Source organism: Podarcis pityusensis (genome assembly GCF_964106645.2).
Source record: "Podarcis pityusensis genome assembly, chromosome: 6".
In the NCBI taxonomy this organism is placed as follows: Eukaryota; Metazoa; Chordata; class Lepidosauria; order Squamata; family Lacertidae; genus Podarcis; species Podarcis pityusensis.
The window spans coordinates 54,901,351-54,917,371 of record NC_138030.1 but is presented as its reverse complement, the minus strand read 5'-3'; the positions used below and the strand labels follow the sequence as shown (position 1 = coordinate 54,917,371).

Sequence of the window (16,021 nt, the reverse complement as noted above, 5' to 3'; positions counted from 1 at the left end):
TATTTTTGAGTCATTTAAATAAGAGACATATTATGGAGCTCTGTCATTTAAGCAAAATTGCTATTCTGCCATCCATAAAATTGCTTGCATCTCATGGACACCTCTGACTTATTCCAATTGGTTATTACATATGTTTGCTTCTGTTTCAAAAAATATGAAAGGGGGGAAAATGCTTTAAAATTCAGGTCACAGAATCTGGCAGAGAAACACATTTTCAAAATGATGTTTTACTTAGTGGTCTTTCTCTGTCTCTCAATTATTGGCTGAGTAACAAAAAATACTTGACAATTCTTCACCAATCTCTGGGACAATTCAGATGCTTGAATTAGCCAGTAGGTTAAAAAAAAAGGGGGGGGGAGATTAAGCATCAAGGCTTCTCTGTTAATCTAGCCATTTGAATATATTTTCATAGCAGCCAATGCCAGAGCTGCCAATATACAGAAATGGAACTAGGGGGAAAATTGACAGAACTCCAAAATCTAAAATTAAAGTTGCACAGTCTGATTTACATTTCAAATGCAAATAAAAAAGACCCAAGCAATTGAACACCCATTGCTCTTACTGTTATCAGTTTAAACAGAATAATTAACTATCTGATAAATGTTGCTAACTTATGGAATTCAGTGTCAATATAAAATCATATGTTTGGAAACAGTGGGTAATATCCCGCTAAACCATACTTACAGTAGACCCACTGAAAATAATTAACTTAAATTGGTCAAGTCTATTCATCTCAATGAATATTCTGAGTACAACTTAGTTGGATTTTTAGGCTGCAATCCTATGCAAGTTTGCCAGAGAGCACACACCATTGAACATAATGGGACTTCTTCTGATTGAAACAAGCATAGGATTGCACTGTAACTCAGTAAAATCATATAATTTAAATCTCTAGAAACAAAGCTTTCCAAACATTTCATGTTGGTGACACCCTTTATAGACATGCATCATTTCACAACACAGTAATTCAGTTTTATTAGCACACTGGAGGTTAAACTAACCCCTTTCCAGCCCCAGGAAGAGTGCGGGGAGTGTTTGCATGACAAACCTACACACTGTACCCAACATAATAACGTGTCATGACACACAGTTTAGAAAACTCTGCTCTAGTATGTAATCTCTAAGCATTTTTGCCGTCGCCTCATAGGACCAAAATCAGCTCCAGTTCTGCCTAATATAGGCCATAGTATATTTCATTTATTTACAAAATATGTTTATATACCATGATCTGACTCTGGTTTTTAGCTTGAAAGAAATGCGGACGGAGTTGAAAGATAAATAAATAGCTAAAGGAATGTTAGAAGGATGTTGGAATGAAGTAATGTGGTTTTAGCAGAGATGCTGTAAAGGATTAAGAAAAAACAGATTGTTAAATGGTGAAAGGAGGGAAAGTAAAGTTACATTATATTAAGATAAAATAAAGGACAAAAACTGGAAAAGATGGAAAGGACTTGCTGAAATAGCTAATTGAACTAGAATACAAAAAAGGGAGGTGTGAGGAGGTCAAGGAAACAAGCAAATGAAAGATAAGTTATGAGAAGATTCATTGTATTTTTTTCCTTTTTTTTCTTTTTTCTTTATTGTGATGTGATGTTCTGTTTTTGCTTAGTATGCTGTTTTCTATTTTTTCTTTTTGTAATCTTTTAAATCTTAATAAATATTATTATTATTTTAAAAAAAGATAAATAAATAGCTAGTCCAGCTTTTTCACTGTGCAATTATTAAATAGTATGTCTATGTCCTATGTCCTTTACGATCCATCCTTATTTTCTCAACAGTTTACTGGCTCTTGACCAAAATGAATAGGAGCATATGTATCTGTACAGAATCTGTCTGTTAACATCTATTTAGTTGTTGAGCCTTTGGCATTTAGTTGCATTCTTTCCCCCATTTGTAGTATCAAATTTCTCTAGGTAGCATGGTTACTATTGTACCCGAGGAAGTGCAGCTAGCCGTTGAGTTTATTTCAGAACACTTCCTTGCGTGTACTTGAAAATAGGTCATTTTTCTCCAGTGGGAATTGCAGTAGGTTTCTCTAACACGGCAAACATTCAGCACATGGTCTACAGGCAGAAAGAAAGATGTTTCTGCTAGCTTTTCCTCTGATTAAAATGTGTCCCAAGTTGGGGGTCAGCCAAGTTGCTAAACTTGTCGGAAGAGTATTTCTCAGATGAAACTACAGTACTTAAAAAATCATAAACTATGATGGCCATGTCATAAAGACTTTGCCTACAACCAAGCAAGTAATTATTCAGAACTGTCTGTCACATTGAAGAGACCATAGATTGCTCCATTGCCTGTCTTTCTGAACAGATATTAGTTCTAAACCATTGAGTACTATCACAAATTGACCACTGTACCAGAAGGGCAAAGTTAAGAGATGTTGATCCCAATGGGAAAAGATTTACTAGTTTCTGTGTTGATGTGGAATGTTAGCCTCCTACTTTTTAGCCAGAAAGCAGAGTGGGAATAACTTTCTACTTGAAAGTCAGAAAGGAACTTGAGTATGAACAGGAGAGTCTTGTATACTGATGTTATGCCTAGTTCGATGATTTTTAGATATTTGCTGGGGGGTGTATGTGTGCCCCTTTGTGATTAAAAGCCTGGGATAGAGTGGAACAGACTGTCAGATTTTGTCCAACCACCCCTAGGTTGCTGTCCACCAACCCACTTTCTCTCATTCAAATAAACTTCTAAGCTTGTCAATTATGCTGAGTTAATTCTAATATTTGGAAGAAATAGTCTAAAGGTTGGATCCAACCAAGTTCTACATGCAGTAGGCCCATTGAAATTAATGGACTTGAATACCTTAGGTCCATTAATTTCAATGGGTCTACACCGAGTAGAACACAGCCCAACGTACACAATACTTAAATGCAAAAGTATTACAAAAATGGAGAATGTATAAGTCAGGGATAGCTAGCATGCTTCCCTCCAGAGGTTGTTGGACCCCAAATTCCAGCCAGCATGGTCGTGGAGCAGTTCTCCAACAATATCTGGAGGGCACTACATTGGCTACCTCTAGTTTAAGTCATTAACAGAGACTTCGATACCACTCACATTCTCTTTTGTACAGTTTATTTTCTTCCTAGTCCCACCTGCCTATTTTTGTATGCATAGCAGTCTTCCCCAGCCACAAGGGATGGGGGTGGTAAAACTTGAATTCATGCTAATTTTTCAATATCAGATTTGAAATTCAGAATACGAAGTCATATAACAGTTAGTTCCACCCATTTTAAATGAACATTGGGTTCATTAAGGAAAATCTTTGGGTACCATTTACTTGTCCTAATTTTGTTTACATTGAATAGGATTTTGTTTGTTTATTGTTGATAGCAATTGTAGAGCTTTAATCTTCCAAGCTGATGTTCCTGTACCTCTTATTTCATATGGGGTGTTGAGATATAGTAGTTTTCATTAAAATAAAATTGTTGATAGACGTTGTCTGTAATTTAAGTTAGGAAGGGTATGTAGGCTTTTTGTACAGCCTAAATAAACTTTATTTTGTATCTGTACTCTAAAATATGAAATGACAGGCAACACATGGTCTGTAAATTATAGGACACAATGGTGCAAGGACATATGGTGATAAAATTGAAGCAATTTCAAAGTACAACCATATCAACCATTTCCCAATTCACCCTTGTAATCACAAGCATGTTGCTTGCTTTGGAATGGCATCCTTAGTTATATTGCTTTCACATGCTTCATGTGGTCTCTGTTAAAAATCTGTCTATGCGGGAGACTCACTATATTAATTTGCTTTGTTTTAAATCTTTATTTTTATTTCATGTCTCTAGAGAGAGATTATTCTGTGCCTTGATCCTCCAGCGATTTAAATATGTGTAATGCAGGGCATGTACTACCATCCTTAGGAAGCTTAAACCACATTTATTACTCTTCCCTTCATAACAGTAATGTCAAATGCAAAGTTCTGTAGCATGCCTGTGGGTATTCTAGGTGCTGTGACACTTCCCTTGAATTTTGCTTAGATCCTAATGAAGTCTTTTCAAGTTTTTCTCCTATGTGTGTTCTAATTATTGGATGTTTCATAAGGGATCAAAAAACTTGCACAGAAAGATCATTTGTTGCAAAGTAGCTTTGTGTGTGGGGGGGTGTATTTTCACTTCTTTAGGAGATTTAATTTAATCAGGATAAAGGCACTCGCATCTTCTATCTATCCAGAGACCCTAAAGTTTCAGCTATTCATGGTAAATTCAGATGAGCTGCCATTAATCCCTGTTGTTATTTCCTATCAGAAACATATATTTCCACTCACTTTTGTGATACTGCAAGAACAACATTCAGTTGTCTCCTATTTTTTCTGCCATTTGACCTCTGTCTACTTTCCCAGTCATTAGGTCTTATTCACAATTAGAGAGGAGAGAGAGGTGCTTCTTAAACACCTCTCTCTTCTCTCTAATTGTTAATCATGATAACGAGTTAGGTGTATAGGTACAAAAGCTACTGTATTTTATATTATCCCAATAGGATGGTTTCATCAAAGAATCAGATGAACAGCTCAAATAGCTGTACCAAGAATGTATATTGTTCATGCTGTTAACTCTAGGATAGTGTCAGAGTATCCTTGATCCATATGTCTTAATTTGCATAATATAAAGACTGATTCTTCTGAGAGTATTTTCACAACAGAAGGTCACCTGGAAATATATAAAAGCTTCACAACCTGGTTCTTTTACAACACTCTGTGCAACTTTCACAGCCTTGAAGGATTGATGAACAGAACTTGAAATATATTAAAATTAAAATTCCATCAAGGTATTCTACCTAATTATATATGAAGTATCACCTTGATTGATTGATTGACAAGTGGTAAATGAGCACAGAAGAAAGCCCAGAGACATTTCCCCCTGGAAAACATAATGTGAACTAATATATCAGCTGGTGGCATTAGTTTTACTAGTTTTTTTCCTGGTCATTTCATTTGCTTCTGCCAGAATTCTGGGATCTTTATAGTACAGACTGTTCAGTTTATTTTCATAATAGTTCTTTCAAAGTCTTTTGAATGATCAAAAGAAATAAGGAAGATCAAACTGCACTAAGTCACAACTATGAAAGGGAAAAGATAGGATGTGAAGCTAGGAAAACTTCATCACCTAATCCTGTGAATTATGGTGTTTGGGTTCCAGTGTACCAGTAAAGGCGGTTGTTACCAATGGCACTGCTGTACAAGGTTACATCCATAACTTTTGCAAATTGAAGCTGAGATTTAGGATGGGACAAGGGACATTTAGCACAAGGATGGTCCAGCAGCACCAGGTAACGCTAGGAAAGAGACAACAGCAGGTACAACATCTAAAATAAGAAAGGAGAGAGATAGAGCACAGTAGTTGAAACCTGAAAGGGGAGGAAAGGTAGAGCAGGGAATATATGCTCATGTGTGGGTATGTGTGTGCATATACCGTGGCAGAACATTTGTCCATCTAGCTCTGTATTATCTACATAGGTAAACTGATGTAATACAACTCCCATCAGCCTCAGGTAGCATAGCCCAGTAGTCAGGGCTGCTAGTTGTTGTAGTCCAGCCTATATGGAGGATACCAGGTTGCCTACTCCTGGTCTACACTGACTGGCAACAGCTTTCCAAGGTTCCACAGTTTTTCCTGACCCCAGCTGGAGATACCAGAGATTGAGCATGCAATCTCTTTCATATGAAACATGCACACTATAACTGAGCTCTGTCCACAACCGACACCATTTAGTTGCACTCAGTACAATTGTGAAATGCCATTATTTATTATGATTTTCACTGCACAATTTTACTAAAAAGTAGAGGTAAGCTACCCTGCTTTGGGCAGCAAAATGCCTTGTACTGGCCCAAGTGCAATACTGTGGAAGGAATTAGACAATTGAATTGTACAGTGCCTGGCCCTAAAATAGGATGTCAGTATATCCAAGAGATCTTTGGCACCTGTTATTTAGAGGAGTAGATGCATTCTAGAGTACAACTAAGATTTACTGCCATGCCAATTTGCAAAGCCTGGAATCTGCAGTTCAGAATGATCTGGTTAGCTGGTGTCACTAAAGGTTCAACACTGTATCCTAATTAGGTTAGAAATAGGATGTCTGCATCAAACCTTACTCCTACACATGCTTATTAAGATTCTATTCACACACCTACAGAGATGATTCCATAATTTGCTATAGCCAAAATTTACACAGCCCTTCTGCTTTCTGGAGTGTCAGTGGTGTGTCTGTGACTGAGCTTTTGCTGGCCAACTTAATGGTTGCAGTTTAAAGCTATATTTTTGTTTTGTTTTTTTCCTTTAGTAGACCTGATAAAGTACTGTTCTGCCTCCTCTTACAGCTAAACTACATGTGTCACCAGTGCATCACTGCAAGTACTAGGAATTTTTAAAAACAAACAAAAAACCTATCCACCAATCCGCATGAAGCTGACACAAAAACTCCGTACAAACACTATGCAAAAGAATTAAAGATCATTACCCCCTTCTTTCTCCCACCTCTTTCTCCCCACTTCTCCCTCCCCAATGTAACTGACCTGTAGAAAGGACTCTATGAACTGAAAACAGAGACATTTGTATGTTCCCTTTCATTCTCTTCATTCTTCTGTCAACTGTCTCTTTATTAAGCCAACCACACTGTGCACTTTCTCATTTCCCCTTTTTGTTATCAATTTGTAACTCCTTGAATTATCTTTTTACTGATGTTTGTTCTGACACTTCTTTATTTATGCTCACATAACTTATTTTTCCCCTCAGGCTTTCTCTGACTTATTTGCTCTTTTGTTGCTGTGCTTTGTAACTTCCTGCTCCTCCCATTACCCACTGAAAGACAAACCTAGATGGGAGCTAAGCCTGCTACACTGTCCGTAGCTACCAGTGCAGTCCTTTAGAATCAAGTCTGCTCCTATCTGCATTGTTTCATTCTGGACTCTGTTTCTTGGTCAAGCTTACGCATGGTAAGCTGTTGAAAAACTAAGGCAGAATTATTATTTCAGTGTATTATCTGCCCTTCACTGTAAGGTCACATGGCAGATGACAACCATTTAAAACAGAATATATCAACACAACAGATTGTGGTTTGGAGTGATGGTCTCACCAGCAAGATAGGGGAGCTGTCCAGCTGAGAATGAAGGCAAGTGCCAGATCTTAGTACAAGACATGACTGCTGAAACACAGCAGTGGTGTTGTCCATAAGACAGCTATAACAAGGAGCTGAGTAGTACATAGAATCATAGAGTTGGAAGGGAGCCTGAGAATCATCAAGGCATGAATATGCAGTTTCCCATATGGGGATCAAACCTGCAACCTTGGCATTATCAACACCATGCCCTAACCAGCTGAGCTACTCATGTATTGCACCAGCCAGGTGGAAACTGAGGGCTCTTTTGCAGATTTTGTGGAGCCACATTTTCTGCATCAGTGTAAACTACATGCTCTGGAAGCACTTAACTCTCCAGGAACAAAGTTTGAAAAGGGGAAACTTTTTGCTGCAAAGTAAGCACCCCCAACTTGTAACTGGTTCTTTCTGGGTTCACAGCTTCCTTTGCCTTTGGTGTGTGGGACACCCTCTGACAAAAGAAAGTCCCAAGTTATGGCAATGTTTTTGACCAAGTCCAACGGCAGGCCATTCTTCATAAGGGCTGACCTGGAGACCTGGCTAGTAAAATCACACTGCTCCTGGTACCAGCACATAACCCAGTCTGGGCTGGTGGGGCTCCCCGTCCTTTTCTAAGGTTTATCCTATATGACTCAGGCTCTAGGAGCTGACACATCCTGAAAGGAACTTTTATTTTTAGAGAGATGTGATCAGTCCTTAAACAGTTGCATCAACTCACTCATAACAGATAGTAATTAGCATGAGTCTTATACTTGATACTCTGGTTTCCATGAATTTGTTGGGATGATGTATGCTGCACAGTGTGTTTCATGTTAAGATTGTATAATACATTTCTTACATTATGTAGGATTTTATGTATTGAAGTACACTGCCCTGAAATTGTCAGATGAAGAGTAGCTTAGAAATAAAATGACAATAAGAAAAGAAGTTTAGATGAGAGAAACTAGAAATTAGAAAATGCAAGCCATCAATAAATACTTCACACATCAGAATATTCCAAGGTTTAAATAAGTCATCAGCAAACAACTAGGAACCAATGTGTAAATTTATATTGAATTTAAATACTCAGCCTCTCTTCACACTTCAGCTGTTACAGTGAAAAAGGTAATACACTATCTCCTTTCTCAAAATCATGAAGATGGCAAGGATGCCTTTCACAAAGTCAACATGTCTGCAACAGTGCCTTCCTCCTCATTGACTCTTATTTCCTCACCAGTTTGGGCAAAGCTGTAGCTGAAGACTGTATGTGCTTCAAAATATCTGAGTGCTGTGTTTTGCATACAACATTATAAAGGAATGGTTATACCAAGAGTGTGTGTAGAGGCATCCGAATTTGATTATATGTAGAATGTAATCTCAGTACTGCACTATCCTCACAGAACAGTGTATTGCAAGAATATTCCAATTGATATTCTGAGTGGTGTATTTCTCTTCAATCATCCTCCTGAATACTATTCCAACCAGGAGATGATCAGAATACTGAACTGAATCAAAATGTATACATTAAATTGCTTATTCAAATGTCTGGCTTTGATGTTTGTAGAGAATTTAAATAGCGGGCAGCATATTCTGAGTTTTGTTTGATGAGTAAGAGATGCTACTAACAGCAGAGATTATAAACGCACATAACATGCTGCAAATGTGGAAAAATGCAGATTTTTGCTATTAGTTTTCACAGCTGTATTTGCTTAATATCACTCTAAAGGCTGCATGCCATCCCATGTAGGAGCCATCATAAAACATATTAATGTTAGCATCACTTTTTAAAGATATCTTTAAAAATTCTGTTTTGGGTTTGTAAAAATATTAATGCCACAGTTATTAAAAACTTGCAGAGGTCCCCCCCCCTTCTTTTAGAAACCAATAAAGGCACACAATAATGCTCAATATTTGAAAAGGCGACGCTGGGTCTATATAAATCACACCCTTCTACCTATAAATTATTTTCTCAATCCTAGTGATGATGTGGCTATTTGCAATTCAGTACTGAACAAAAGGCTCCCCTTTCTTTATTGTTGCTGCACATTTTCCAGAGTTGAGCTCTATAACTGAAAACAGGATTTAATAGAAATTGGTCCTGTTGATCTCTGACTCATGTTAAGAATTTTCATGGACCTAATTTTAGTGTCACTTCAGGAATTGCTGGTAGCCCCTCAGAGTGGTGATCCTAAAAGCCTAAAAGCACCTTCCACTTGGCTTGTCTGGTTCTGCCCATCCAAGCACCTCCCCAGCTTCTGAGCTCTGTCTATCATAAGAGTGACTGGCTAATCAATGTAAACATCTGCAAAGGCCTGCCAGCATAAAAATGTCAAGAGACACCTGGAAGTCAAGAGTGAGGATGTCTGCCAAATCCCTGCTGGCAGAGTGTTCCATGGCATGGGACTGGCGAGAGTAAATGGTCAACTTCTCCTGGAGGCTCTGTAACATGGAGGACAACTCCAGAGAGAATGCATGCCAACAATAAATTCTCTGTAGGGATGAGCAGTTTTGCTCTCCTGTTCTGTGTTTTGTTGTTGTTTAGTCGTGTCTGACTCTTTGTGACCCCATGGACCAGAGCACGACAGGCACTCCTGTCTTCCACTGCCTCCTGCAGTTTGGTCAAACTCATGCTGTTAGCTTCGAGAACACTGTCCAACCACCTTGTCCTCTGTCGTCCCCTTCTCCTTGTGCCCTCAATCTTTCCCAGCACCAGGGTCTTTTCCAGGGAGTCTTCTCTTCTCATGAGGTGGCCAAAGTATTGGAGCCTCAGCTTCAGGATCTGTCCTTCCAGTGAGCACTCAGGGCTGATTTCCTTCCGAATGAAGAGGTTTGATCGTCTTGCAGTTCATGGGACTCTCAAGAGTCTCCTCCAGCACCATAATTCAAAAGCATCAATTCTTCGGCGATCAGCCTTCTTTATGGTCCAGCTCTCACTGTGTTTTACACCTCCCAAATTCTGCTTTAATTAGCTGTGACTTCCAACTACCTACTGGGGTAAGTTCAAAGTGCTGGTTTTAGTGTATAAAAGCCCAGTTCAGCTTGGGACCAGGATACCTGAAAGATGGTTATCACCCCTTATATGGATCACTCTGCTTTGCAGCCTAGAGCCCCCTGCACATCCCATCTTATCAGTACATTCACACTGCACAATACAGGAACCAAACCTTAGTGTTGTGGCACCCACCCTTTGGAAGTTCCTCTCCTTAAATATTAGACAACTGTCTTTTCTGTCATCCTTTCAACCTACCTCTTTCAACAAGCTAGGGCTTGCCTGCCCATGAGGCAGGCTGACGCTGCTGCCTCAGGTGGTGGAACCCCAAGAGGCAGTGCACCCGCAAGCACCCTGCCCACTCTGCTACCACTGGTGGGGAAGCAGCTGCGACTTCCAGTGAGATCTTGTGCACTCTACAACATCTCACAATGCCTCCACAAGGCGTTTTTTCCAGCTAGAACTCACTGAAACTCAGCTCTGACACCTCTCAAGTGAGTGCTATTGCCATGATAAGAGAATAAGAAAAATAGCACTGCCAGAACCCACCACTGGCATTACTGCTTTGTGGGTGCTCCCACATTTCCCAGGCAAGGGAGGCTTCAGGGGTGTGGGAGCTTTGGCAGAAATGGGACCTTGCCGTTTCACCTTAGACAGTGAAATGGTACAGGTTGCCACTGCAACAAGACTTTTGAGATCTTTCCCAGTGTGCATCTGTACCTGAATTTGTATTTTATCTTCATAGAATCATAGAACTATAGTTGGAATTGACACTGGGGGTCCTCTAGTCCAATTTCCTGCAATGCAGGAATCTCAATACATGGTCCTCCATCTAATTTGAAACCATACACAACCCTTAGCTTTGCATTGTGCTAGCAGTTTTATTGCTGCACCACTAGGAGAACTTTTTAAATTTCTTGTTGTTTGCCATCCTGGGCTCCTGTGTGAGGAAGTGCAGGACATACATTTAATAAACAAGAATATTCTCCCCTCCCCCCCTTTTTTAAATGAGATTGCTGCCGCTGGGTGACTGTGGAAAAATAAGAGGCCTGATGAAGCTGGTCTTTCAGCACTGTTGTGTTGGTTAGTGTGTAAGGCGTTTTGCAAGAAAAGTAGGAAACATTTTTCTAAATAAATCTTTATTGCTCCGTGTCCCCTCTTAATAGTATGAATTGCATTTCAACATGGAGTGCTTGTTCAGTCAGATTGCATTTGATAGCTCTTTGAATCATGTACAAGGGACCACTCTCTCTCTGCTTGCTGTGTATCCTGAAACAGGCTGCTTGAAGCAGTTTCCCAATGCAGGTATGTGAAGTAGCTGCCACTGGATGGGATTTGGGGTGGGTGGGTCAGATCTTAATGGCAAACAAAGGGATGTGATGCGCCCTTGCTCAGAGCAGTAAATGTGTTAGTGTTTGCTTCCTTTGTTCCTTACACTTTCCCTCACCTGCAAAGGTTTTTTGACTTCACATTCGCCATCACAGTAAATCGATGCAATGTTTGAATGGGTGGTATTTGTTGGTATATGTTGGTATTTAAGTTCAGCCGACTGAACTTGCTTATTAGTAGACATGTATAGGATTGCACTGTAAAGCAGCCAGAGCAGGTGTAATGCTTTTATTAAAATTAATAAGAAAACTCTCATTTACTTTAAGATGGTAGCATCTTGCAACTCTTAATCATGCAGCTGAACATACTGTATCTGCCATTTCAGATTTTACTATGTTACCTATTGCCACAATTGCACAAACCCAGATGCCCCCCTCTGCTTTTCCATATGCTGTATATGTATATTGTCTTCCTTAGACCTGTAAAGTATGTTTGCTTAAATTATGTGGTGCAAGTCTACTATGAAACATTACTTTATTACATATGGCTGCAATGATGCTTTAGGATGGGTATGATTCTGCACAATGTCTTGCATTATAGTTTTTTGCTATATTCATGTTGAATAATTCTGAGACACAAGTATAGCCTCCCCCAACCCCTACAGCCATAGGAATGTGCATTGTTATTATTTCTTGTTCTGAATGGCCATGATGATTTTGCCTATGTTCATAAATTGTATTCCTTTGATATTGTATCCATTTTGCAGATCCACAGAGTATCACAAAGCTTTGTTTGCAGAGCTGATACTGGATGGTTACAATGCATATCCACCCAGGCATTCTTACGGGCAAGGATGATAGATCCAAGTGTATTCCTATGACCTTGAAGCCTACATTATACACTACTAGAGAATAAATCCTATTGAACTCATAGGGAGTTACATCCAAGTAAAAGTTCTTCTGCACTTCTACAGCAGAAATGTATTACTCATTTCATAGAATCTCATCCCTTCCCCAAGGAGCCCAGAGCAAGATCCCTGGGGTGTATGATAGGTTAGCCTGAGAAAATGTGACTGGCCAAAGGTCGCACAGTGAGCAGTGATTTGAATCCAGATCTCCCAAGTCTGAGACCAAGACTGTTAAATACTTTACCACACTAGTTATAGCCATATAGCTAGTGTGGTGTTATCTATCTATCTATCTATCTATCTATAATACACCCACTGACATAATCAGAGGGAGTTACAAGCATATTCTATGTAATACTGAGAATGGAGGTTTTAAAATGGTTGGTGCATTCATAACACAAAAAAGGTGCCAGGAAATTGAAAGAGCAAAAGGCCCTTCTCTATCAAATACCCGCAGAGAAAATTGTACTCAAGGGTCTGTGTGGCAGCTCAAGGTGCTGACATGTTGCAAAGACTTCATAGCAGAATGTCCCAAAGGGTTCATATTATCACTGTGTAATAATACATACCTATGACCATTTGGAAGATACACTATTTTCCAAAGGCAATTCTGAATGAATTTGTACATTTCTGTGATCACTGAAGAGTTGCTTTCTCGGTGCTGTCTTCTCTGTGTAAGTGGGAGGGGTGTTGAGGGAACTTCAAGATTCCCATGCCTTGAAGAGCTACCTCAGGGAGGAGTGAAGAATGCTGAAGTGCCGCAGGAGTGTGTCACCTGTGAGGGCAGCATTGGCACTTCCTCCTCTCTCCTCTTCCCACTCAGGGGGCACCACATAGCTGCTGCCTGTTCTTCCACCAAGATGGGCAAGTGAAAGGAATAGCTATTGCTGCTTCCATGCCACTCACTCATCTCTAGCTGGTGGAATAAGGCGGCCGGGGACCCAGAGAGCACTGGCTCCCTCTCTGAACTCCAAAGTCCACAGCTGGGCAGTACAGTACCTTGCGGCCAACTGAAGCCTGCATGTGTCCTGTCATTTGACAGGGACAAGCAAGACTACTAAGAGAGCAAAATAGAACAAGAAGAGAGAACAGTGTTTGATCCCTACAGGAGCAGCTGCTCCATACTTGTGCTCTGAACCGGATAGAGCACAATCGGGATCCCCCGGGCCCCTGCACGAGCAGCCAGGGTCACACTCCTTTTCCAAGTATCTCTGCTGGGCCCGATCCTCCATGCTACGTCTCTGAGACGAAGCGTGGGAGGCAGCTCTTTCCGGGAAGCGTCCCTGCCCGCCCGCCGCCTTTCTGGGGGTGGCGCGACAGGAAGGATCCGCCTGGGCGGCCGGTGGGGCCCTGCGAGAGGAAGCGGCTGCTGTTACTTGTGCGGGGACAAGTGCCTTTGCACCTTCTTCTGTAGCCCTCTGGGAACTGGAGGGCGTGCAAGGCACAGCTCGTTTCTCCTCGCCTCGGCGGGTGGGTGAGAGAGAGGCCAAGCTAACAATAGGCACTGGCCCGCTCGCCTATCCCCTCTGGGTGGCTCACAACCTTCCTACCGGGAGAAGAAGCCGCCGCCGCCGAGGGGCCATCCAGCGGGCCGCCGGGGGAGACGTTTAAACTGTGGCTGAACTTCGCCAAGGGCAACTCAAAATTTGCTCGCCTCATGGGGATCGGCGATGGGGAGCCTGCGGGAAAGGCGCTTCCTCCGCAGCAAACGTGCGATCTCGTTGGGCAGCCCCGCCCGCGAGCCCCCCGTTTCCCCCGCCGCGCGTGGCACGGAGGATCGGGGCCGCCGCGCCCCAGTCCCCGCAGAGAGCGCGGACCCGCAAGGCGCGCAGGAGCAGCCGCTGGCATCTCGCACTCTCTCTCTCTCTGGCTGATGGGAGGCATGCTCCCGAAAGTCTCCCATAACTTGGGAATCCCCTCTTCCCCCTCCTGCCCTCCGCCATCCCCTGGAAGGGAGCGAGCGGCGCTTTCCCCCGCCGCACGCGCCGGGCCGATTCTCTCTGAGACGCGCGCCAGGCTGAGGTTCGCTCCGCTCGGCGCTCGACTGGTGCTGCTTGCTCGCAGCCCGAGCCCGAGGCTGCCTTGGCAAAGAGAAGCCTGTGCAGCCTAGACCGGCTCAGCCGAGCGCCGAGCCGGATTTTCAGGAACAATAACAGAAAGCGCTGGGGCTGAGGGAGCCGAGCCGCGCGGCCCCCTCCCTCCCTCGCTCGCCCGCCCGCCCGCCCCGCCAGCTCGTCGCCGGGCTGCCTCCCCCCCCCCACTCGCCCCCCGCTCGCGCCACAATAATGTACGCCTTCGTGCGGTTCCTGGAGGACAACGTGTGCTATGCGCTGCCCGTGTCGTGCGTGCAGGGCTTCAGCCCCAAATCCCGGCTCGACTTCGACAACCAGAAGGTCTACACCGTCTACCGCAGCCCTGCCCACGACCCCGAGGACGGCGACGAGAGCCCCCGCGAGCTGGGCGAGCGGCCGCTGCTGCACAAGGCCCAGATCCTGGCGCTGGCAGGTGAGGCAACCGGGGGGCGCGCGGGGACGGCGGGGAGGAGGGGGTGCAATCCGGAGGCCAGACCAGTTAAAAAACCTCCCTGCTCCTTGAAGGAATGGGTCGGGGAGAAGCTGCTGCTCCTGCTGCTGCTCCTGCTCCCCCACCCGGGGAAATGGGCGGGAGGGAAGAGGCCCGACTGCAGCCCCGCTATTTGTAGGGCCTGCCCGTCTCCGTGTGTGTGTGTGTTGCTGAGGGAGGGGTTTCATGCGTCTCCAGGGGTCTCTGCTGCAGAGGCCTAGGATGGGGCTTCTCATAGGCACAGGGATGCTCATTCGTATGAGAATGGCAACAGTAATAATCTGGGGTTTTTTTTTTGTTTGTTTATTTTTAAGAGAGTATTTCCCCAAGGTGCTCAAGAGTGCTTGAATGAATGTTTCTGGCTGAAGAAGGAATGGCTACAGGAAAGGATGGGGGCGTTTGGGTTAGGGGTAGCATGCCGAAATGGGCATAATGGCAAGGACTGGGAAGTTTGTGAGATCCTAGAAAACAAGGGTCCAGAAGGAACTGTTGCAGCGATTCTGTGCATGGAATGAGGAGGCCTTTGGTTATTTGGCCACGTGTGATAGGCATGGAAACCAAAGGATGAACATGGGCAGATTGGTCATGAGGAAGTTGAGGATGTAGTTACCACAGAAAAAGTCATAAAAAGAGCCCTGCTGAATAAAACAGAAGGATCATCCTGCTTTCAAAAGTAGTGTGCCAGATGATTCCAGGAATCCCACAAGCAAAGTATGAATGCAACAGTCCTCTGTTGTTTGCAGCCAAACAGCTGCTATTCAAAGGAATGCTGCTCTTGAATGTGGATGATCTAGTGAACTACCATGGCTAAAGTCATTGATCAATCAGTTTTTATTTACATCATCATAACATCTTGGAGCAGTGAGTTCCATAAGTTAGCTATATTACATGGTGGGATATTTTTCCCTGTATCCTGTACCTGTTCTCATTCAATTCCTTTGAGCAAATGTAATAACATTTTGTGAGAATTAGTTCTAGTATTAAGTGAGCTTGTATGGACTTTCTTCAAAATGTGTGTCATCTTAAAAACCTCCATGAGGAGTAGCATATAGAGGCCATATTATTACAAGAATTGCTCCTTCCTGTGATCCACTTGCAAAGGTGACCTACATGCATAATAGCACAGCTTACCAAAAAATCAGAGGCTGAAG

General features: G+C 42.7%; 1 protein-coding gene across 3 annotated transcripts in view; it reads left to right on the top strand.

The window, feature by feature from the left end:
* Positions 1 to 16,021, top strand: part of BEND5 (BEN domain containing 5) — a 728,817-nt gene that overhangs the window by 382,088 nt on the left and 330,708 nt on the right. For 2 of the 3 annotated variants that reach the window (XM_081009447.1, XM_081009446.1), the window contains exon 1: positions 14,160 to 14,813. The exons of the other annotated variant lie outside the window; for it this stretch is intronic. In XM_081009447.1, the coding sequence (XP_080865573.1) occupies positions 14,634 to 14,813 (180 nt within the window). In that variant the 5' untranslated portion in view covers positions 14,160 to 14,633. Of the gene's footprint in view, positions 1 to 14,159; positions 14,814 to 16,021 lie in introns of those variants that run through there. 3 annotated transcript variants of the gene reach the window in all.